The sequence below is a fragment of the Orbicella faveolata genome, unplaced genomic scaffold, assembly GCF_042242905.1.
Source record: "Orbicella faveolata isolate gen_17 unplaced genomic scaffold, um_ofav_v1 contig_35, whole genome shotgun sequence".
NCBI classification, from domain to species: Eukaryota; Metazoa; Cnidaria; class Anthozoa; order Scleractinia; family Merulinidae; genus Orbicella; species Orbicella faveolata.
The window spans coordinates 28,282,501-28,307,500 of record NW_028301564.1 but is presented as its reverse complement, the minus strand read 5'-3'; the positions used below and the strand labels follow the sequence as shown (position 1 = coordinate 28,307,500).

The window sequence follows — 25,000 nt, the reverse complement described above, 5'->3', positions numbered from 1 at the left end:
AGTCTAGGATCTTGATTGGAAATTTACAGCATCGAGCCTCCACAGGCTTTCTTGTGCAGAATCCTATATGATCCCCTGGGGGAGGGGGTAATCTTACACAAGTGGATCCAAAACATTTCTTAGGATAATGTATCTTGTATTGGATCCACCAAAAGATTTTAACCAGGGAGGTCCTGGAGGGTGGGTGGATGAGAAGCTAAAAACTACTAAACTTGATTGCTACTAATTGCTATTGCTCAGCTTTGAAATAAATTTAATTGATGTCTTCGAAGATCAGGCAATACCTAGTGAAATAATAGAATCTTATTGGTACAAATAAATCTTGTGACTTACATGTTGCAAAATACTTTCACAATTAAGGACTAGACTCTGGCCCTCCCCAGCCACAAGTAATTAGATTTTTTTCTGTTTGCATCTCTGGCTTCTTAGTAATTCATTGAAGACTTCTAAAATCTCTTTGGAGTATTTATTTCTGGTCTTGATTGATTCACCTCTAAATTCTCAGAGCTAATTAGGTAGAATTAATGTTTTGATCTTAAAATTAAAGATTTTAAGGAAAACGACCAATTTTTTAAGTTTGCAAGACATGTTTCGACAGAGCTTCTGTCATCTTCAGTTGAATGAATGATTACAAATCAAGTTGAATAATAAGTAGGCAAAAATGCTAATTAAGACAAATAGTAACAACAGAACGTGAAAAGGTGTAAGTTAAAAGGATAATTTTAGATTTACATGGTGTAATTGCTGATTGAGGGAAGGTAGTTCTTTTTGAATATGAATAGCCTCCTTTATCTTGAGTTGAAAGCTGGTAGTGGCGTGATCTAAAATATGAAAGCAGTCTATTGAACACAATGAGCGACAACGTTCAGAATTCTGAAGATGTTTGAAGATGTGAGAGGCCCTATCAACGGCTAAGTGCTCACGTACGCGTGTGGAAAAATGTCGGGAGGTTTCGCCGACATAACAGGCATTACAGCCCGCACATGTAAACTTATAAACCACACGTGAACGAAGCCCATCGGGGATAGGGTCTTTCACACCAAAAAGGTTACCTATCTTGAAAGAAGAAAAAACTAATTTGATGTCTAAATCATTACAATAGCGCTTGATTAAGTGTCGAATCTTCTTCTGAGTGATGACAGAAAAATGGCCTATGTATGGCAGCTTAAAGTAAAACATGGGCGAGGTGGTAAGGGGGTAGCCCCGGGGACAATGATTGCTATGGGTCCCAGTGATGTAACGGTTAACCACTTTTTCAATTAAATGGGCAGGGAAAAGGTTCTTTTTGAGAATTTCAGTAAGCTTGGTTATATCCTCGTGTAACCCCAACCAAGTGTTGTTGATCTTGTAGGCCCTGTCAACAAGAGTCCTAATGAGACCTACTTTGTATGAGTACGAGGTGAAGCTAAAATAATTAGTTAATAACCCAGTAAAGGTTTCCTTACGGTAAACCCTAGTTAGGAAGGAATTAGTGTCACTATTATCAATAAGAACATCTAGAAAGGGTAATTTGCGATTAAGTTCTTTTTCCATAGTAAACCTTATGTTGGGGTGCCTAGAGTTAATGTAGTCAAAAAATAGGTAAGTGGGCGAGGAGGTAAGGGCTACCCCCTTACCACCTCGCCCACGTTTTACTTTAAGCTGCCATACATAGGCCATTTTTCTGTCATCACTCAGAAGCAGATTCGACACAAGCGCTATTGTAATGATTTAGACATCAAATTAGTTTTTTCTTCCTTCAAGATAGGTAACCTTTTTGGTGTGAAAGACCCTATCCCCGATGGGCTTCGTTCACGTGTGGTTTATAAGTTTACATGTGCGGGCTGTAATGCCTGTTATGTCGGCGAAACCTCCCGACATTTTTCCACACGCGTACGTGAGCACTTAGCCGTTGATAGGGCCTCTCACATCTTCAAACATCTTCAGAATTCTGAACGTTGTCACTCATTGTGTTCAATAGACTACTTTCATATTTTAGATCACGCCACTACCAGCTTTCAACTCAAGATAAAGGAGGCTATTCATATTCAAAAAGAACTACCTTCCCTCAATCAGCAATTACACCATGTAAATCTAAAATTATCCTTTTAACTTACACCTTTTCACGTTCTTTTGTTACTATTTGTCTTAATTAGCATTTTTGCCTACTTATTATTCAACTTGATTTGTAATCATTCATTCAATTGAAGATGACAGAAGCTCTGTCGAAACATGTCTTGCAAACTTAAAAAATTGGTCGTTTTCCTTAAAATCTTTACATGTCTGCTGCTATCTAGACCTTTTAAAATTAAAGATGTAATGCAAAATTATTTAGTCAAGTATTAGATTTTATTATTTTGTTAAATGTGGGACAGACTTGGAGTTTTTACAGAGAATTACAACAGAAGTCAAAGATAAAGGTAATGTCAATACAATTAGGCCATTGAACTTGTGGGAAAACAAACCAAGGAAACATTATGTAGATTTTGTTGGAGGGGATATTAATATAATCCCAGTGCTTGACAACAGGGAACTTTTTTATGACTACATACATGCAAGAACATGTAACTTGAAGAATGCAGGACAATTACAGAAACAGGGAAATTTAATTCTAAAAAACAGTAGTGATTTGACAGTTTTGAGATGAGAGAACCTTCACAACTGAATTGTTACAGAAGACTCTGTATTAAGCCCATAAATTGACCGAATTTGATTTTAGCACGGCCAGGACCCTTAATGTTGACCTTTTAGTCTGCCATTCCTATTCCCTGTCCCATGAAAAAACAATAATTGAAAGAGATGAAACCACTGGCTTCTGACAAGCCTGATATTCAAGGAGAATGTATCATGTGACATGTCTCAAAACTGTAAAACTCCCTTAGTAGGGAGCAGTAGGTTAAACCTTGGTCTTGGTCCCAGCAGTAGGTTAAATGTAGGTCTGGTACAAAATCTGGTCAAGAAGCTCAAGGAGGCAACCACAAATTTAGTGATGCAAATAACAGTGTTTATTCAAAAATTAATTAATAATTTACTGATGAACTGAGTACACAAATCTATTTAGTGCATGTCAGTGTCTGAGAGCTGATTCTCTATTTGAATATGCCAAACATATACATGAAAAATTCATTTGTTTATAATATAGAGAATGTCTAAGAAATGTTTGCAGACAAATTGTCAACATGTAAAACTATTTTACTGATCTAATCAGAACCTTTTGGTTGGTAATGTTTTCATTGTTGCCAGATATCATGTTGGATAAAATTCAAAAGCAAAAAGATTTGTTAGTCCCAAGGTATGGCAAACGCATAATAATGATTGCTCCTGCAAGAAACCATGAGTTTTGTTTCCTCTGTCTGACCTCAATGTTTATGTCTTTAATACTGTGTGAATGTATGCACCTGATTCCAAAATGGCAGCCAGTTTATTATTCTTTTGTTTACATAGTAATTAGCCCTCTTTGCCTCGTCAACATGTACAAAATACAAAAGAATTTTGAAGTGAAAATGAGGCAAAGAGGGCTAATTAACATGCAAACAAAAGAATAATAAATTGGCCGCTATATTGGAATAAGGTGTATGGTCATTCAAATTTATTTAATTAGTTATTAGTGGTGTTGTTATCATTTTATCTCTTGGGGTCAGTGATTAATTGCTCATTGGTATTATACAGCCTGGCTTTTGTAATAACTTAGTTAATACTCTTTTTTGGATGGTTTGCTTTCTTAATAGGTAAATGGAATGCTGTATTGTTGGGGAGAAAAACTTGGGAATCTCTTGATCTGACTCAGCAACCCCTCCCAGGCAGACTTAATGTTGTCATCAGTAAAACACTAAAGTAAGTACTCTGATGGACTTTTAGGAGTTTACTGTTTTCAATTAGGCCTATGTATTTTGTTTTTTATGACTGTTCATTTTAAAATACACTTCATTTAGAAAGATTTGTGCTGTAAAGTAGAACACTAACTAAGCAGTTAAATTAAAATGCAGTGCTCAAGTTATGATGGGTAAGGTTTAGCTGGTTGTACACCTGTATATGTTTTCTGGAACCCTTGTGCAGTTACAGTTGCAGTTGTGGCTCCTGTTGTGGTCAATTCACCATCATGAGGAATCTTGCAGGTACTGATAGCTTGAATGTGCTTGGGCCATTAGTCCTTGAAGGGAGATAACCATTCACCCAATTTTTAGTTCTTCAAATGGTGTCAAACTGAAGATTTTTAGCAAGCAACATTTATCTACCAGCTGTTTATTAACCGCATGGCCATGGGTTGAGCGTGGTTGATGTTCTACCCGTGTTTTTTTTGGGTCGATGACCAGACCCAAACTTCCTCTCGGCCAAATCTTGAATCACGCAACCTTAACATTACCACAAGGACAATGTTACGGATATTGTTTTCTTTATTTGTGCGTAAAATATATTTTTTTTGGTTTTATCGAAGCATTGGATTCAAAGGGAAATAATAAATACACTAAAAACGCTAAAAAAAGGGTATTACGTCAGCCATGGAATGCGCTGACATTGCAGCTTTCATTTTCGCTACGTGACAAATAAGATCGTGTTTACTTTGCAAGTTTATTTCACCAGAAGCGATGGTCATTAATTTATTTGCAATTTTGCAAGTATTTCTTGTGGGTTTCGGCAAATGAAGTGAATTCTTTGGCTGTTTCATGGCAGCGAGTTAAGAGATTTGAAGAAAAATTAAATATTTGCAGAGGTAACCAAGAGCTTGCCAGAACTTCCAACGTTTAAGTCAGTGCTAGGGGAAAAAACACAACCATTCTAAAATTAGCCATGGATAGCGTAAACCCTCTGATTGTGTGACTTGCGTGACCACTTCAAAGCACAAACAAGTTAAATTTTGACTTTTCGGGAAGAAAGCTGTTTATTAAAAGGATTATTAATAGTGTGACACTCATTTCCTTTTGCATCATTCATGGGCATATCCCAAGCGAACTTCCAGATTAAGACCATTACGCCATCATCAATTTCACAAATGTTAAGAGTGATGGTGCAATAAGTTATAACACAGTTTGTGTTGATCAAGTGATGTGTTTGCAGTAATCAATGAATCATCAAGGACTGCTTTGGAATGTGTACTGCGTTGTGACTGTAGTATTAACAAAATAGTTAAATTTTAAAAGTGCGGTTATAAGATCAAAAAGATCTTCTTGTTAGCCATTTTTCAATTGTAACTAATTTTATTACTTACAACAATTATTCATCATAATTAACTCCTAGTTATAGAGAAGATAATTAGTGGCTAGACTGGTCAGGGAATAATCAATTCATGACAAATATTATTGAAAAATAAGTTCTAAGTGACCAATAAATCTTGGAGGAAAATTCACTTGGCTTAAATAAACCTATTGGTCAAGTTTGCAAATATAGAATGGCACACAGGAACTAAGCTTATGAGCTAGCCCCCTTGACCACTGGTGGGAAAACATGCTCCTCCGATACTGTACAATTTACCTTCTTCGATTCTAACTAAGGCATTTTTGAGTAGTGCCCACACAAGGGAGCTCTTGTTAAAGTTTCATTGAAATTGTGATGATCATCCAATCACAATTTTTATGGGAAAATTTACAACCTACCCCTACCTTCTTCCACCGTCACCTAATGGGGTCAGATATCTTTAAAAATACCTAGCCTGTGTTGCAGGGGTAAATAGGGAAGCGGTAGGGAGGCAAAAAAGGCAAGGAATAGGGGGAAGGAAGTTCTTCCTTTCTCCTGGTCCCCCTCCTTCCATCCATCTTCTCACCCTGCCCCATTTAACACCTACTACTCAGCCTATAAATGCCAGTCCTGTCAAAAATGGCAATTACCCTTTGAATACGTTATTGATTGCACTCATTATTTTCTGTATATTAATTAGGTGTCCTCCTTGTGGTGCTCATCATGTTTGTGACAGTGTCTCATCAGCAGTGCAAATGTTATCTAATTCTCCTTTTAATGATACAGTGGAAGAAATTTTTGTGCTCGGTGGCACTGAAGTGTATAGGGTAAATACATTGTTTGCTTCAGTTTTTCACGAGAGCACACTAGATATGAGACTTTATACCATGTCTTACAAAATACAGCCAATCAGAATACATGAAAGCTGTTGTGTATTCAACAGTATTGCATCCAACCTTCCAATCATATGCCACATGTGTGTCACATTGATTGTGTTGACCACTCTATTTTCTATGGCATGGTATAATATAGTTATGCCATGTTGTCATTTGAATTTTCTCAGTATATACACAGGCTTAAAGGCTCGTTTGTAGACCGAGAAAATACAAATGACTCGTAGAAATGGAATATATCATGGTATAGCATTCAAAAACGTTGCATACCTGGGGGGACTTTCATACAAAAAGGAGAGGGGTACTCATCGGAAATTTTAAAAAAGAACCCCTAAGAAGTAACCTACCAAGATCCTGTTTAGTGGGTGTGGCTTAAATTTTTTTTCACCCCCAAGAGGTACCAATTCTAAAACAAAACATCATCTCCTGTCATATTTGTTTGGCTCAATACCCTAAAAGATACCGCAAAAGCTCGCGCTGTGGACCTTTTGAGGCTGAACACCCTGAGAGGTACCAAAACTGCGTTTTTAACCCCTAAAACGTACAACAAGCACCCCCAAACTTTTTATATGGGGTCCCCCCTCAGGTTTGCATAACTGTAGCCAAGAAGAGACATTTTTTTTTTGAATTGAAAATGTCATTCTCATGTACTGTGAAATGAGCATAGTTTTAGTGAATATTTATAGTTATGTAGTGCATTTTTCATATGAATATGTCTAGATACAGTTAAAAATTAACCTCAAGAGCGAGATTAGCCCGTAGACACAACTATGGCAACCGCTATCTGTAAATTCATAATCACGCCACACTCCACTACTTACTTTTGGGAATATAATTTAATCAAATTTGCATTTCTTTGTTTGCTTTCAGGAAGCGATAGAGTCTACCTACTGTTGCAGAATATACTTGACGGAAATACACAAGGAATTTGAGTCAGACACCTTTTTTCCAACCTTCAACAAGAATACTTATAGACTTTTAAGGTACGTGATTTATCACTGTTGTTGCCCACTCCAAGGTACGTTTTTGACAATTTTGGTAAGTTTAAAAAGAAACGGTTTCGTCTCATTACCATTCAAAGGAAACGTTTTCCGTAACTACTGTTGTCAACGTCTTATTTTCGGGATTTGCAGACAATAATGGCCGAGTATCCGGTTAGATTAACGGGGACTGAAGTCGTTTAACAAGACTCCAATCAAAGAGGGAAAGCTATCCCGGCAATGATTTTTATAAAACTGAACACACTTGACGTAAAGAGGAATGACAAAACGATGAGCTTTTCAACAGTATATACCTATTTTATATTCATTAAACCACAAAATATATGACACAAATTGATTTTGAATCCCTTTATTCCTCGTTCTTTTCAACATGTTTTGTTATAGTTTACTTCTACCATTATTTCCTTCACCTTAATTTTATTTTTCCCGAGACATACTCACGGTATAGCTTTATACGTGAGTTGCCTTACACAACTCGATTAATCAAAGATTATCATGGCTCCATAAAAGGTGTGTGCTTTTGCCATCCACAGCTTGCTAGGAAACACAGCCATCAAGCTGATTTGGTCGCCTGTAGTCAGCTTCTTTATCGCCCCAGTAAACCGGTTGCCGTAGTCGGAGTCAGGTCCGAGCGAATTCTGAAGCAAGGAGACTGTCTCGCCATTTACAGCGAGAGCCACGCGATTATGCGAGGAACCTCCTTGGGGATAGGCTTCAAAAAACGCTTGGGCGTAGATGTAATAGGTTCCACTCTTATGTACTTCCAGACTGCCATTGTTAGTTGAGAGTCCTATCAAAGTTCCGTCTTCGTCAAAATCGGTGATTACTGCCAAATTGAAACATATTGCATGAAAAAATTATCTATCTACCCGGCATGTATATTGGATACAGAAAATTAAGCCAGCCAGCCAATTTACTGTTTCGTGTAATTACGAAAATAAGTGGTTATTACAAGCTACCTTCACCGGACGCGTAAGCCATGGTTTGGCGTAAATTCCCTGCCAGCTGTCCTGTTATCTAGGGAGTAAATGAAAACATCGTATTTATTCTTCTGAAAGAAAGTCAAGGAATGGGCAAAGTGTAAAGAAGTTGCTATTAATCAGTATTTGTAGTAAGGCACAAAACTTGATTCTGGACTCTTTGGGCCGAATATTTAAACGAAGTTTAGGCGTCGTTTAAGAGGGTCTTGGTGTAAACCGGGTTTCAACCGGGAAACCGGGTTATTTAAACGTCACTTATCTTAAACTCCGCCTAAACGGAGTCTAAACACAGCCTCCCAAACATTAGCAACTTAGAGTTGCTAATGTTGCGGTCATGAGTAGGTTTAGACGGTAGTCTAACGTTTTATTAGTGAAGGTTTTTGTCATGGATGGAAGTTTGAGATTTAGACGCCTACAGCAATGGGCTAATACTCGACGTGCTCGAAGAATCCGAGACTTGCGGGATAGGCTTAACCCTTTAGAAGAATAGAAGATTTTCCAGTGGATTCACTGACGCTGGAATAAGGTCAGCAACCAGCTTACTAATACCATTTGGTGAAGCCGGGGCTTTACCACCACCTGTCTTCTTGCTTTCCCTCCGTTGCTCATCAAATTCCTTTTTCGTTTGCAGTTTCACGCGCTTCCAACATCCCTGAATTGCTTTCATATCGCGCTTGTTACCATCTGGATTTCCGGTGTGGAAACTTTGCACAACTTTTTTCCCACGATGACTGTTTCCTTTTTAAGCTGACATTGTCATATCCTTCGTTTTCTATATCGAAATATTGCTTCCCGAGCTCGGCAAGTAGACGTTTTTCTTCTTGGCTAAAATTTGCATTTCGAGATTTTGAAGCCATTTTTTCATCTGGCCTCGTCAAAATTCTGAACACGCGGTTTTTGGAAAACAATAGAAATTTTAGTTAAACCACGCTTAGACGTGGTCTCCGCGGAATGCGGCTCGACTGCATTTAAATAATGCGATTTAGACCACGCCTAGCCGTTGTCTTTGCAGGCCTTGTCTAAACCTCGATTTAGTCAAAAACCAGGTCTAGCCTAAACTTCGTTTAAATATTCGGTCCTTTGAGTTTTCTAATATAATGTAAAGAAATATTTATCTCGCAACAAGTGCGTTGTGTATTTCATTTTATAATTATTCTTTGTAGTTTCACTACAGGAGTGAAGTTATTTTTGCAATTTTACACATTTCCCGCTGTCTTCTTAATAGCAACCAGATGAAGAACAGTGTTAAAAGAAAATACGGTTTCGTGTGTGTTTTGTAACGACGTATTCGATGACCAGTGCATTCTCTATGTTATTTTTCTCTTTGTTATATCAAGATCAATATATTCGTCGCTTACACAACCATTTGTGAAAGAGCTCACAATTACGCTCGTATCTCATCGAATGGAATGGTTATCGAACGTCAATAAGATAATACAAAGAAACACAAGTATCTGAAACCGTTTTCCACATTTTGGAACTTCCTTATCGTCAATAAATTTTTCAGAAGGGAACAAACAATAAGCAGACTAATATTTAAGCTTCTTTTTTACCTTGTGCGTTGCTTCTGTTCCAACAATGAGAAGGCAGATGAGCAAAGCAGCTTGTCGCAACATGATTTGAAGTTTTCACACACAAGGTCCCAAGATACTGAGTGGAAGGAATATCGAAATAATGTAATAAAATCATTTAGGAAATACACTGCTTGATTATTGTGTTACTTGGTTATTAAAATTTTTGGTCAGTGGTACTTGGCGTTATGTGCAATCTACAAGGAATGAGACACTTTTACGCGTAGTTACAATTACGAAAGATTTATTGATCAAATTGCGCATCCTAAATTCAACTACGGTACTGAGTTCTTAAAACTAAGGGAAATGGTAACTGGATTCTTCTTCTAATCTCTACTTTAGAATTTTTTTTAATACGGGCTTTTTTTAAGTTACGCGGACTCGCCCAAAATAATGCCCATATAAAATCGTCGCCCTTCATTTGTCTAGAGTTTTATCTAACTAAGAAGGAAGAGTGAAAAAAATATTAAGATTTAAACGTTTTCTCACAGAGGTTATGGATATTGTAATTCCCATCTAGCCATCTAAAATATTTCAAGCCTGGGGGCCTCATTGTTCTACGAAACAATAGGGAAGGATTTTTACAAAGAGACTGTTTCTTCCCGTTGCCTGGGGTCGGTGCACGGTATCACAGGCAAATATCATGATAATTCCTAGGTGCTAACTATGTAAAATTTGCTAACAGTAAAACTTACTACACTCTCTTTTCTCTTTAGATATCGTCCTTTGAAGTCTAGTCTCTTTTAGGGCTTAATTCAAATGTTCCGACGAAAAGTCCCGACTTTTTTACATGGAAGTCCACCGCCTGGGGCAAGAAATGTTCATGGCCAACATTGGCCCCGCGTGATCAGAAATTCCTTAGAGTAAAAATCCACGCCACCATCCAACGACAACGATCTGCTACATCAAATTGCGCGTTCTAAATTAAAGTACGGTGATGAGTTTGCACAACTACGTGAAAAGGTGTCTGAAATACTTTCCTTATCTGCTATAGAAATATTTTAATAGCACTTTTTTCAGTTATGCTGATCGTATTCCATCTTCGCCCATCAGTTTTATCACAAGAAAATAACCAGGCGCAAAAAATATCGACATTGAAACATTTTTCGCAGATCGAGATTTTAGATTTTCGGTCCCACCTAGCCATCTAAACTATTCGGCCTTTGCGTTCTAAGAAAAAGAAAGGAAGGCCCTTCAAAAGGAAACTTTTTTCCAGTTGCCTGGGGTGGGCATGGAATCACAGGCAAATATTACGGTAACATATAGGTGATAACACAGCTGCTAACAAGGTAAAATCTACAAACAACAAAACTTAATGAGCTGGAGTCTTCTCTTTTGATGTAGTCGTTTGATGTCAGTCTTACTCGATAGGCGAAACCTTCCGAACAGGATAGCTGTCTGTAAAGAACTGAATGTTAACTGTGAATTTGTCTCCTTTTAAGAAGTCCTGAACATCAAACAAATCAGTTTGAAACTGGCAGCTGTTAATTAAAAAAGTATTATTTAAAGCTCGTGTTACAACTGCCCGCACCTGTCTGCATCTGTTAAGCTTGGAAACAGCGCATGCCCAACTACATTTGTCTAGGGTGGGCCTTATAATATTTACTTAATGAAAATTTTTTGCCGAGCGAGAAAAACTGGAAATTCACCATAATAAGAAAAATGTTAACAAGCGTAAGACCAACCAGAAATAGTTTCCCGACTAACAAACGTTTTTTTATTCCAAAACTCGAAATTAAGGTTAATCAGGTTGAGCAAAAAAATTACAATCAAAGACCTTGATTTTAAACAAAAGAGAACAAACGGCTACCCAGTGGGGTCGACTAAGCAAGGGAATTATTTTTTTCTGTTCAGAAATTCTTTTGATTAGACTTGAGACGCAAAATGTTCTCGAAATTGCGCTCAATTGTCGTCCATTGCTTAGTGGTAATAACCAGTTTCAAAGTAACAATAGATTGATTGATTGAAATAAATTGAAAAATACCAACCCATCTTTCATATATCTTTATTTACGGACTCTGACATTAGAAAGACATCAGTTTGACATATTAGCTTGTGTGCTCGTACAAAGCTTAGTCATGAAATGTTTCTCTCATAAAACAATAAGGTATTACTAACTGGTTATGATGTAAAATAACCACTTTCCACATTAGATCAAGTTTTTTTGGTTCTTAGTTTTCACCTTCCCGGTGCAATGGTGACAATCGTTTCTTTTCAAAGAGCTAATTCAGGGATGACAGCGCAATATTCATCAAGGAATTTAATCATTTTATCAATAACCAGTTTAGTTAAAATTATATCGGTGTAAATGGTCTTGGAAAGTACGTAAGAAATATTTTCCGCCAAATATTTTGTAAATAGAATCCCTCTGTTTCGACTTTCCGTCAAAATTAACCAAAATATCTGTTTAAAATAGATTCTTAGACTGCATGGTAGAATATTTAAAATGTGATATTGTTATTTAGGTGTGTAAACACTTCAAACCCGCCCAATCCTCACAGAAAGTTGGCTGAATTTTCCCGCGAACGTTCTATCTTAAACGTCACGCTACATGGTAAAACGATATGTATCGTCATTTCGCTGGTCTGTTTTTTTTTATTTCTGTCGTATAAAAACGCCAAGTTTACAATGATCGAAACCTACCCTAAATTAATTTTAAGAATTCTGCAAATAGTTTCTTTACATTGATCTGTCGTTTTGGAAGGCGTTACCCGAAACAAATTGAAAAGTCAGACGACAGGAGTTCTCAATGTGGATATTTTTAAAATGTTTCTCCTTGGCTTTGAAAACATGAACCGTTCTTCCGGAACACACGAGTCGCCAAGTAGTACGGGTGGACTACGGTCTGTTAAAATTAATTAGGGACATTTAAAAGCAGTCACGTCTGCGACGGCAGGAACGACGCCTAGCAAAAAGTGAATTTATATTTTATGTTCGAATTTCTTGATTATACAACTATCTTAACCTGTTCAGTACGCCAAACCTTCTAAAAATTGGCTAAAACTAAATACGTAATGCAAGCGATCAATTCCAAAAAAATAAACTATATATTTTCCGTCGTTTCGATTCGACCCTATAGCTACCGACGGAGATTGTTGTGCTGAAGAAGAATGCGCTTGTCAGTCAACCGAAACGCAAACTAATAAGTCGAGGACTCCCAGGTTATTAGCGTGCGTAAAAAGGACATTTCATTTAAAATAACAGTGAAGTAGAAATGTATTCATTTAACTGAAAGTATGCTGCACCTCTTTTCAAGATCTTGTCGAAGGATTTTCCATGATTTCACTAGCACGGAATATGCAAATTTGCGTAGCTAGTGTTCGTACGCAGTAATTGAATAGGGTGTCTGGAAAACCCGAATAGCGAATAGCGAATAGTCGCGAATAGCGAACAGCGAATAGTCGCGAATAGCGAATAGCGAATAGTACGAATAGTGCGAATAGTGGCCAACAGTCTCGAATATTGGCGAAAAGTGGCAAATAGTGGCAAATAGTAACAAATAGGGTACCCAGTATCTCGCACCTTACCTCGTAGCAACTTAGGATAGGTTTTCTTTGCGCTAAAAAGCGCAGACGCTTATCAGGACAAAAGGTGTTTCTAAACGAAATTTCTTCTGTTTTAACTGCTGTAAAAGCGTAAATACGTCTTTATTAGGTTATCCTTGTGTTTTCTGTTTTCTTAATGTCGGCGATGGACAGCCCACTAGCTTGAGTCCGGAGAAGAAAAGGTAATAAACTCAGTGAAATTCTGTTGCCTATTTGGATAATTAATTAACGCTGGATATTAGATCTAAAGCGGTGACTACTGACGACTATTCGTCACTATTCGCCACTTTTCGCGACTGTTCGCCACTATTCGCACTATTCGAGACTATTCGCACTATTCGAGACTATTCGCACTATTCGGGACTATTCGCTATTCGCTATCCGGGTTTTCCAGACACCCAATCGAATATACATATACTACGGTCGGTCGACAATAGCGAAGCTAAAAGTTACCTCACCTTCGAATATTGTTTGCTGACATCTCTGCTTATCTCTTATGTTAAAACCATTTTCAATCAGTGATCTGAAGAAGTAGGCAGAAGTGGAGTACGACTGCATCGCACTTTAACTTCTATTTCGGGCGAAATTAATACTTGAATGTAAAAGTGTTTTGACACTCCGAAATTTGCACGTTCCGTAAAGTCAAATTACCAACTCTTCATGTTCATTGACATCTTTTTAACTCTTTAAGAGCTGTGAGCTAACTATTCAGTCATTGTTTGTACCTTTATAACCCAAATGGACCGGCAAATTGTCGATCCCGGCCTAAATATAATTATACAACGCAGCGATCTCCACTGGCGACCCGCACTTCGAAATGGAAAAAAATATGTACTTCGCAGCCGTCCAAATCGTAGCTAGACTCCGAATTGTAATGCTAGATGATACAGTTCTTTCACTGAAAGTTCTTGTCCAGTCTTGATAAAATATGAATCACAAATAAATCGAAAATGTTTTGACTGCCCTCGAAGCTCAGTCAAAAGTCTCTTGAGTGTTTTAGCCCGGTTCCCGAGGTGACGTCACTGGTAGCCCGACCCAGATCCCACTTTGCGCGGTCGTGAACATAGAAATTGTATGTTTAAACGCCTGTAGAAAGGCAGGGATTTTATCAATCGAGATAATTTTTCGATGAAGAAATCAGGGAAACTAGTAGATTTTATTAAAGGAAAAAAATTATTTGGGGTTAGTGGCACTTTAAAGATGGAGCAGATTAACATGGATTACAAACGACAAAATTGAAAAAATTTAGGCTAACATTTTCAAGGTGCGCAACCGTGACGTAGCTCCCTTAACCCTCAACGACCTAACCCAAAGTTTATTCAGCAAGTCAGGCTACTTTCAAAGACCTCTGTTTAACTCAAAATACTGAAGCATAGTTTGATGTCCTACCTTAGCTTGAAAATTGGAACTTGAGACGGTGGATGAATCCGCAATATCAAATATTCTCTTCAAGTACTGATGAAGACTGCAAGACACACTCTTATTTATTCCCCATAGGCCGCATAATTTATGCGTTTTTGAGAGGCGGTTGCCTTTTAGAATATGAACAACATACACGTGAAAAACATTCCTACATGTTGATCTGGCTACATTGACTACAAAATTATTAACTGTCTGGCGGTGTGCTTTTATAGCTGTTTATTTTCCAATCTTCCTTTGTAGGGGAGGCTTTTAATTTCGAATGTCCCCCAAGACCAAATGAATATTTTAAGTTTCATCTCTAAACAGCTTAAATATTTTTAAATTCCTGCCTCCTCGTTTCAGTTCTCTTCTTATATATTTTTGCTTGACAAAAAAAGAGCTGGTTCTGTAAGCCCAAATGTAACAAAGATTTAACACTGGATAAATAGATTGCACAAAAGCTAGACGTAAAACCCATCCATTTGGAATCCCCAGTTGTGGTGGAATTCCCGTTACGTTACCTAAGACTTATTGGTAAAGGACAATAATTGTACTTTTTGTTAAAAAATGTAAGTCGCCGGGTCTCTTTCTCACGAGGATATCCGATGGGTTCTCGGTATAAATATTTTCTTAATGATACAGAAGAAGTAAGCTAACTTCCTTACAAACCCGAGAAAAATCTTTTTAATCAGTCTGCTTTAAAGTCTTGGGTGCGGCCATGGATTCTTTCTTCGGTGACGAATATAAATGTAAGGAAAAATGATTCGGAGCAACTGAAAATCACGAGAACTGTTGTTAAAGGCCGAATTCCTAGAGTAAGCTGTCGCCTTTGGATCATGTGATAAATAATACCTCTTTGGGTTTGTTTTGATAGTTATAGCTTTGTTCTAGAAGGTTTCCGGTGCTATAAACTTATTGACAATATTTTTACTCGTAGTGATTATGAAACAGCTGCCAGTAATTGTTTTGTTAACAACCTTCTTACTAATGCTTTCAAAACTCGTTGAAAGGTTTCCGACATTCTAGTTTTTTAATAATTTTTGCGTGGAGAGTATTTTCATCTTATTAGTTTTGAGCGGTTTTGTAGTTTGAAAAGAACCTCGCGATATTGCTAGTAATGCGGCAGGCTTTTTGTAGTTTTTTTGTCGGTACATTTTTGTTATTACCGTTTTACTGAAAGCGCGCGATATGTCCATGTTTTTAAGACTAGCTGAATAAATATTTGGGGGAAAAGTGAGACGGGCCAAACAATGAAACTGGTTTCTTTATGTTACCTTGCGTGAAACCACTGTATCGATACTGACGACGTAAACAAAACTATTAACTATAAATATTTCTATTTACTTAAGGACTGTGCTCTTAACAAGCTTTTCTCAAAAATTGTTTTGACACTGAGGCGTTGTTTTCAAGCGGTTCCGACATTTACTTGTAGTCAATAACTGGAGCGTTAAAACTATGTGTATTTTGAGTAGTTATGAGCATATGTGAGTGTTTTATTGAAAATAAAAATATTTACAGTTTCCCTGGCATGAAGGATAAACTTCGCCAAACTAGGTGGACTTAATTTTAACAGTGGTTTTATATTTGTATGTTCTTTTCTTTTTTGTTCAGGAGTAGAACGTTTTCAGTGTCTTTCCAAAGCAATAGATAGCCGTTCCGATGCCTGCTCTTTCCATTTTAATTTGGAAATACATATACCGCAGAATTCCGAAAGTAATGGTCCCTCTGAAAATAATACCTCCCCGAAAGAACGTACCTTTTGAACCCCAAAAGTAATGGTCCCTCGAGAGACTACTTTTTTCGTTTTTGGCTTTCTTGTGACGTTGTGAAAATTCTCAAATCAAAACTAATGATACTCAAAAGCTTTTCTAGATGATCTGAGTCTCGGTTGCACAATGTTCCTAGATATCACTAGCGGACAAAGGTCTTGCAATTTCTTTGTTATACGTTAAGGCTGATTTCCAAGTCAGTTGATATTGTTCACTTTATTACGGTACAAGTACAGAAATGGTCAAGCTTAGATAGGTGAGCAAGAGGTTTGACTTGTTTGATGTAAAGCACATTTCAATCACCTGTTGCCGAGTACAAACTATCGAACGCATGATGGGTCGATTAAGTAGACCGTTAGGCGCCCTTGAAAACAATTTTTGTATTATCTCTTTAGTGCTATATAACTCCATTTGTTCATGTCACAGAACGAAAGATACTTAGAAACTGGTGAAGAGGTAAAAGCCACTGGTATTAAGAGCAACTACTATCAAACACAGATAGACCAGCTCGGTAATTATAAGTAAGGCCGAATTTGGCTCAATGTCCAATTTATGCTACATACCTCTTTACATTATTCAAAATATTGCTCTTTCTGTTCTATTGAATACGCTAGTGAACTTTACGGGCAAATAAAATGGCTTTCTCTTATTCAGTTTGCCACGTTTATGATATTTGGTCATGTTTGCTTCTCTGACAACATTTATAACTCTTCAAATGTTTTCAGAGAATGTCGGTCAATTTACGAAAAAATATGTTCCTTCTGACTATTCAAAATATTTGAAAATTACGGGCGCCGCTATGAAAAGCACGGTGAAAATACCTACTTGTACTTGTTTTGATTAGTGTCGTTTTTGTTAAAAACTGAGGCCGACTGCTTAGTCAGTGTTATGTGTAAAGTTCTCATAATGAATTGATTTATTCAAGACTATGTTTAAAAACACAACCTTATCGACGAACTAAGAGGTTGTACTTTTAAACACCAAAACCTATATGCCAACATGTATTATGTTGTGTGAAAGAACTGTATCGATACTGACGACGTACACAAAACATTTAATATTACTTTTTGTTTAATTAAGAACCGTGCTCATAACAGGCGTTGAATTATAATCACATTCTTTTACAATTGTTTTGAAAGGCGTTGTTTTCAATGCGGTTCCGACATTTACCTGTAGTCAATAATTTGAGCGCGAAAGCTATGTTTCTTTTGAGTAGTTATGAGCATTTGTGAGTTTTTTGTTGAAAAGAAAAATATTTACAGTTCCAAATATTTACAATTGGTCGACTTGATTTTCAGAGTGGTTTTATATTTGTATGTTCTTTTCGTTTTTATTCGGGAGTAGAACGTTTTCAGTGTCTTCCGCCAGCAATATATAGCTGTTGATCTCCATGCATTTAAATTTTGAAAAACTTATATGACGAAAGAGGTGGAGATGAACTACTCGTTTAGACAGCTGACAGCAATCTTCCATACTCTCTTTAAGAATATCGAGGCTGAGGTTTGCAAAATCTTAAGAAGATTTTAAGAATTAACCCGAGGCTGAGATTTTGAAAAGAATACAATTATGTGTGTGTGTCCATCTCCTTGTACAACAACCGCGAAATTTCTTCACGCTATTTACCAACGTGCCCTTAGAGGAAGCAATACAGATACTCGCCGATATAGCGTTTGTGAATAACTGGTTCAGTGAAACACACCACTTGAACCTCAGCAGAATGGACCTTGCAGATCTTCTCAAAGCATCCACCAAAGACCAACTGGTTCATGAAGGCAAAATGGCTTCATTTTACAAGAGATACGTTGACGACACTTTAAGTATAATGACACAGCATCAGCAGCTACCTTTCTTTCGGTCCAGGCTGAATATTCTTATTTTTCTATCTATTCTGGACTGAACATTTTCTTGTGAATGTTCTTAGATTATAGGCTATAATCTCTTGCAGAAATGAATTTAGCATCGAACATACGGCTAGCGCTGTTTTTGTTGTCTCTTGGCTAGTTCTGCGCGCTTTTTAGAGAAAGGAAGTATTTTATACGGTTTAGTTAAAAAGATAAAATTTCATTGTACGCAAATTTTCAACACACATAATTGTATTCTTTTTAAAATCTCAGCCTCGGGTTAATTCTTAAAATCTATTTAACATTTCGCAAACTTCAGCATCGATATTCTTACAAAAAATAAATAGAGTATGGAAGATTGCTTTCAGCTGTCCAAACGAGTAGTTCATCTCCACCTCTTTCGACATATAAGTTTTTCAAAATTTAAATGCATGGAGATCAACAGCTATATATTGCTGGCGGAAGACACTGAAAACGTTCTACTCCTGAATAAAAACGAAAAGAACATACAAATATAAAACCACTCTGAAAATCAAGTCCACCAACTGTAAATATTTGGAACTGTTAATATTTTTATTTTCAACCAAAAGCTCTCAAATGCTCATGACTACTCAAAAGAAACATAGCTTTCGCGCTCAAATTATTGACTACAGGTAAATGTCGGAACCCCTCTGAATACAACGCCTTTCAAAACAATTGTAAGAGAATGTGATTATAATTCAACACCTCTTATGAGCACGGTTCTTAATTAAACAAAAAGTAATATTAAATGTTTTGTGTCCGTCGTTAGTATCGATACAGTTCTTCCACACAAGATAATACATGTTGGCATATAGGTTTTGGTGTTTAAAAGCACAACCTCTTAGTTCGTCGATAAGGCTGTGTTTTTAAACATAGCCTTAAATAAATCAATTTATTATGAGAACTTTACATATAACACTGACTAAGCAGTGGGTCTCAGTTTTTAACAAAAACGACACTAATCAAAACAAGTGCAAGTAGGTATTTTCACCATGCTTTTCATAGCGGTGCCCGTAATTTTTAAATATTTTGAATAGTCAGAAGGAATTTATTTTTTTCGTAAATTGACCGACATTCTCTGAAAACATTTGAAGAGTTATAAATGTTGTCAGAGAAGCAAACATGACCAAATATCATAAACGTGGCAAACTGAATAAGAGAAAGCCATTTTATTTGCCCGTAAAGTTCACTAGCGTATTCAAAAGAACAGAAAGAGTAATATTTTGAATAATATAAAGAGGTACGCAGCATAAATTGGACATTAAACCAAATTCGGCCTCACTAAGCCGGTCTATCTGTGTTTGATAGTAGTTGCTCTTAATACCAGTGGCTTTTACCTCTTCACCAGTTTCTAAGTATTTTTCGTTCTGTGACATGAACAAATGGAGTTATATAGCACTAAAGAGATAATACAAAAATTGTTTTCAAGGGCGCCTAACGGTCTACTTAATCGACCCATCATGCGTTCGATAGTTTGTACTCGGCAACAGGTGACTGAAATGTGCTTTACATGAAACAAGTAAAACCTCTTGCTCACCTATCTAGGCTTGACCATTTCTGGACTTGTACCGTAATACATGTAAAGTGAACAATATCAACTGACTTGGAAATCAGCCTTAACGTATAAGAAAGAAATTACAGTCGAACCTCGATTATCCGGACTCGTCGGGACCTCGGTAAATAGTCCGGATAATCGAGAGTCCGGATAATCGAAAACATGTTTATTAATGAGATAGAAATGTAAACAAAAGGTATACAGCAAAGAGAACATCATTTTAATTGTGAAATCTACAAACCCTGTATCTATTTACAAATAAAAAACCTTCAGTTCAGGTATTTACAAAGGTCTAAAATGTTCAAGCAAGTTTATTTGCTTCAAATTAAGACTTGTAGCTTGATCAGGGACTTTGGTTTTAATCCTTCGCTTGTTTCGATGCTGTCTGTAAATTTTAGGATCTTGTCTTTGCTCTTCCGTTTGTCAGAGATCTGCTGCTTGCTGATGCCAAATTCTTGAGCTAAATTTTTCCTTTCTCTCCTTTATCCAAACGTGAAATAGTTACCTGCGTATCTTTAATTGTTAGAACGGCTCGCTTTCGCTTCGTAGACATGTTTTTGATTTGAGTTTACGATCGATCGCTCGTGTGTTTATATAACCCACGCGGAAGGAACTAATTAAGCATGAAATTCTCTTGGTGACAAAACAATTAGGCCAATCAAATATCAGCTGAACGCATCAGACTATTTCTTTGTCTCGTCGCACTTGCAAATTTTGAAAAGCGCACAGGATAATACGCTGTTTCAACAGTCTTTTCAAAGGATTATTGGGCTTTTTGCGACTTTGAGTTTTCAAGATCACAACTAATTAATATTCATGAAAAATTTTGGACCAGAGAAAAAAGTCCGGATAATCGAGGTCCGGATAATGCAGGTTCGACTGTACCAAGACTTTTGTCCGATAGTGATATCTAGGAACATTGTGCAACCAAGACTCAGATCATCTAGAAAAGCTTTTGAGTATCATTAGTTTTGATTTGAGAATTTTCACAACGTCACAAGAAAGCCAAAAACGAAAAAAGTAGTCTCTCGGGGCACCATTGCTTTTGGGCTTCAAAAGGTACGTTCTTTCGGGGAGCTGTTATTTTCAGAGGGACCATTACTTTCGGAATTCTGCGGTATATGTATTTCCAAATTAAAATGGAAGTAGCAGGGATCGGAACGGCTATCTATTGCTTTGGAAAGACACTGAAAACGTTCTACTCCTGAACAAAAAAGAAAAGAACATACAAATATAAAACCACTGTTAAAATTAAGTCCACCTAGTTTGGCTAAGTTTATCCTGCATGCCAGGGAAACTGTAAATATTTTTATTTTCAGTAAAACGCTCACGTATGCTCATAACTACTCAAAATACACGTAGTTTTAACGCTCCAATTATTGACTACAGGTAAATGTCGGAACCGCTTGAAAACGACGCCTCAGTTTCAAAACAGTTGTTGAGAAAAGCCTGTTAAGAGCGCAGTCCTTAAGTAAGAAGTAATATTTATAGTTAATAGTTTTGTTTACGTCGTCAGTATCGATACAGTGGTTTCACGCAAGGTAACATAAAGAAACCAGTTTCATTGTTTGCCCCGTCTCACTTTTCCCCCAAATATTTATTCAACTTGTCTTAAAAACATGGACATATCGCGCGCTTTTTTGTTATTAGCGTTTTACTAGCAGTAAAACACTAATAACAAAAATGTACCGACAAAAAAAACTAAAAAAGCCTGCCGCATTACTAGCAAAATCGAGAGGTTCTTTTCAAACTACAAAACCGCTCAAAACTAATAAGATGAAAATACTCTCCACGCAAAAATTATTAAAAAACTAGAATGTCGGAAACCTTTCAACGAGTTTTGAAAGCATTAGTAAGAAGGTTGTTAACAAAACAATTACTGGCAGCTGTTTCATAATCACTACGAGTAAAAATATTGTCAATAAGTTTATAGCACCGGAAACCTTCTAGAACAAAGCTATAACTATCAAAACAAACCCAAAGAGGTATTATTTATCACATGATCCAAAGGCGACAGCTTACTCTAGGAATTCGGCCTTTAACAACAGTTCTCGTGATTTTCAGTTGCTCCGAATCATTTTTCCTTACATTTATATTCGTCCCCGGAGAAAGAATCCATGGCTGCACCCAAGACTTTAAAGCAGACTGATTAAAAGACTTTCCTCGGGTTTGTAAGGAAGTTTGGTTACTTCACCTGCATCATTAAGAATATATTTATACCGAGAACCCATCGGATATCCTTGTGAGAAAGAGACCCGGCGACTTACATTATTTAATAAAAAGTAAAATTATTGTCTTTTACCGATAAGTCTTAGGTAACGTAACGGAAATTCCACCACTAACAACTGGGGAATCCAAATGGATGGGTTTTACGTCTAGCTCTTGTGCAATCTATTTATCCAGTGTGAAATCTTTGTTACATTTGGGCTTACAGAACTAACTCTTTTTTTGTCAAGCAAAAATATGTAAGAAGAGAACTGAAATAAGGACGTCGGAATTTAAAAATATCATGAAGCTGTTTAGAGATGAAACTTAAAATATTCATTTAGCCTAGGGGGAGATTCGAAATTAAAAGCCTCCCCTACAAAGGAAGATTGGAAAATAAACAGCTATAAAAGCACACCGCCAGACAGTTAATAATTTTGTAGTCAATGTAGCCAGATCAACATGTAGGAATGTTTTTCACGTGTATATTGTTCATATTCTAAAAGGCAACCGCCTCTCAAAAACGCATAAATTATGCGGCCTATGGGGAATAAACAAGAGTGTGTCTTGCAGCCTTCATCAGTACTTGAAGAGAATATTTGATATTGCGGATTCATCCACCGTCTCAAGTTCCAATTTTCAAGCTAAGGTAGGACATGCTTCAGTATTTTGAGTTAAACAGAGGCCTTTGAAAGTAGGCTGACTTGCTGAATAAGCTTTGGGTTAGGTCGTTGAGGGTTAAGGGAGCTACGTCACGGTTGCGTACCTTAAAAATGTTAGCCTAAATTTTTTCAATTTTGTCCTTTGTAATCCATGTTAATCTGCTCCATCCTCAAAGTGCCTCTAACCCTCCAAATTTTTTTCCTTTAATAAAATCTACTAGTTTTCCCGATTACTTCAGCGAAAAAATGATCTCGATTGATAAAATCCCTGCCTTTCTACAGGCGTTTAAACATGAAATTTCTATGTTCACGACCGCGCAAAGTGGGATCTGGGTCGGGCTACCAGTGACGTCACCTCGGGAACCGGGCTAAAACACTCAAGAGACTTTTGACTGAGCTTCGAGGGCAGTCAAAACATTTTCGGGTTATTTGTAATTCATATTTTATCAAAACTGGACAAGAACTTTCAATGAAAGATCTGTATCATCTAGCATTACAATTCGGAGTCTAGCTACGATTTGGACGGCTGCGAAGTACATATTTTTTTCCGCTTCGAAGTGCGGGTCGCCAGTGGAGATCGCCGCGTTGTATAATTATATTTAGGCCGGGATCGACAATTTGCCGGTCCATTTAGGTTATAAAGGTTCAAACAATGACTGAATAGTTAGCTCACAGCCCTTAAAGAGTTATAAAGATGTCAATGAACACGAAGAGTTGCATGCTAATTTGACTTTACGGAACTAGCAAATTTCGGAGTGTCAAATTAACAAATAGATTCCATGTTGCCGTGCGTCTGTTCAGTAATAGACCACAGATGACGTCAAAATGTGGTAAGAACAAAAAAGTGGCACTCGAGGCGATAGCCGAGTGTGTCACTGATGTTCTTACCACATTTTGACGTCTTCTGTGATCTATTACTGAACAGACGCACGGCAACATGGAATCTATTTGTTTTATATAATAACGAAACAAACTACTAAAGATAAAGCTTTATTTTGTTTCAAAATCTTTCCACATAACTCGAAAGCCGGCCTTTGCCCACTTTGGCAAACACGAAAGAAAGCCATTTGACGTAATCTGTTGTCTATACAAATTCAAGCAATCTCATTGGTTGCTATGCGTAATAAAGAATTGTGATTGGTCCAGGAAAATCACGCCACTGTCAAACTTGACTCGCGCGTCGCTTCTCGTGGAATGAAAACTTACAGCAAAAGCAGAATTGAACTGCGAAATCTACAAATCTTAAAGAAAATGCTGGATAAGTCAAGTCAATTTTTGTCATCAGAGCAGCCCCGTGAGCCGAAACCTTGGATGTGGCCTCGAATATTGCAGAAGTTGAAAAACTACGCTCGGAAAACTTGCGGTTGCGGTCAACCTGGAGGCCATTCGATTCGAGTTTTGAATGAAAGAAGCGTTAGTGATGGTGGAAATTTGTGTCCTCTGTGGTTGGTGATTCTCAAATCAGTTTGAAATAGTGTCGGAGACACCTTTTAGCCGCGATACAGTTGGCCGTGAGCTGTAGTGAGTTATACTTTGCTCGCTACTGTGCCCTGAAAAGGACCGGAACATTCGCATCGGAAAGCAAGGTTATGTGTTTAATTTCACTGATTTTAAGACGTGGTTTTGATGTTTTATTCCACACAATCGCTGTATCGACAATTATTTTGAGACTGAGAAAAGTGCAATGTTTTAAATAAATTAATCTCATAAACATTTTGTTTATTGGGTTTGTTAGATTCGAGATAAAGCAATGGTTCTCGGCTTACCAAGAACAATTTTGTGTTTGGTTTAGTCTCGCTCGACTGCCGACTGAGACTGCTCGAGTATTTTTTCTGAGACATTTTCTAAAACAGAAACGGCTTTATCTTTCTTCTTCCTACTAGACTATTCTTCTGGTACCTGTTCAATGCCTGGACAAGACTTTCTTGTACCTTGTCTTTTGCCCAGTCATGTAAAATATTATCTAAATTCTCAAAACTTTCCGCCATTTTAAAACACAGAGGGAAAAACTTTGAAATGATGACGTCAATCGTGCGTCTGTCCTCTAATAGATCATAGGCGAGAACCAATCAAAATGCGAGAATAACTTGGGTTATTATATAAACACTTTTAGACCTAGATGAAGGAACACCAAGCAACTGAGAACAGTTTGATCTTGTGGGTAGAAAACAAATGACAGGCTCTTTAGGACGTGGCTCGCGTTTTGAGCCAGTTCTTCTCCGGGGCTAGGGGTTTGAAAAATTATTTTGCAACGTTAACCTTCCTTTTTGTAGATAACTTTCTACCACATTCCAGTGTTGAACCGAAAACAACTGGTAGAATAGCTCATATTCATGGCTTGCAATTTAACTTGTATAACACATTGAGCAATGCTGATAGAATCCTAAGATAGAACAGTAGTAATT

The 25,000-nt window shown here is 37.2% G+C and overlaps 2 protein-coding genes and 1 pseudogene across 3 annotated transcripts in view; 2 read left to right on the top strand and 1 right to left on the bottom strand.

The window, feature by feature from the left end:
* The first annotated feature begins 2,833 nt into the window (after positions 1-2,833).
* LOC149104123 (dihydrofolate reductase-like) lies at positions 2,834-9,726 on the top strand. The gene is made up of 4 exons (XM_089274225.1): positions 2,834-2,920; positions 3,671-3,813; positions 5,852-5,978; positions 6,915-9,726. Exons 1-4 carry the CDS (start codon positions 2,834-2,836, stop codon positions 7,182-7,184), a joined length of 627 nt encoding a protein of 208 aa, XP_089130351.1. The 3' UTR covers positions 7,185-9,726.
* Positions 7,379-9,674, bottom strand: LOC149104124 (uncharacterized). The gene is made up of 3 exons (XM_089273064.1): positions 9,579-9,674; positions 8,005-8,062; positions 7,379-7,871 (listed from the first exon to the last, which is right to left on the bottom strand). The coding sequence occupies exons 1-3, from the start codon at positions 9,639-9,641 to the stop codon at positions 7,525-7,527; spliced, it is 468 nt and encodes a 155-aa protein (XP_089129190.1). The 5' UTR covers positions 9,642-9,674; the 3' UTR covers positions 7,379-7,524.
* Positions 9,727-22,329: 12,603 nt separating the features above from the next.
* The window catches only part of LOC149104122 (acidic mammalian chitinase-like), a 6,622-nt pseudogene continuing 3,951 nt past the window's right edge, over positions 22,330-25,000 (top strand). Inside the window, exon 1 of the transcript XR_016201890.1 lies at positions 22,330-22,582. The product of XR_016201890.1 is annotated as an acidic mammalian chitinase-like (transcript). The remainder of the gene's footprint in view (positions 22,583-25,000) is intronic.

Coding starts and splice junctions, on each gene's coding strand:
- LOC149104124 (XM_089273064.1), bottom strand. CDS start 9,641: ATGTTGCGACAAGCTGCTTTGCTCATCTGCCTTCTCATTGTTGGAACA. Junction 8,063..9,578: donor GAACAGAAGCAACGCACAAG/GTAAAAAAGAAG, acceptor TTTACTCCCTAG/ATAACAGGACAGCTGGCAGG. Junction 7,872..8,004: donor GGCTTACGCGTCCGGTGAAG/GTAGCTTGTAAT, acceptor TCAATTTGGCAG/TAATCACCGATTTTGACGAA.
- LOC149104123 (XM_089274225.1), top strand. CDS start 2,834: ATGTCTCAAAACTGTAAAACTCCCTTAGTAGGGAGCAGTAGGTTAAAC. Junction 3,814..5,851: donor GTCATCAGTAAAACACTAAA/GTAAGTACTCTG, acceptor TATATTAATTAG/GTGTCCTCCTTGTGGTGCTC. Junction 5,979..6,914: donor GTGGCACTGAAGTGTATAGG/GTAAATACATTG, acceptor GTTTGCTTTCAG/GAAGCGATAGAGTCTACCTA.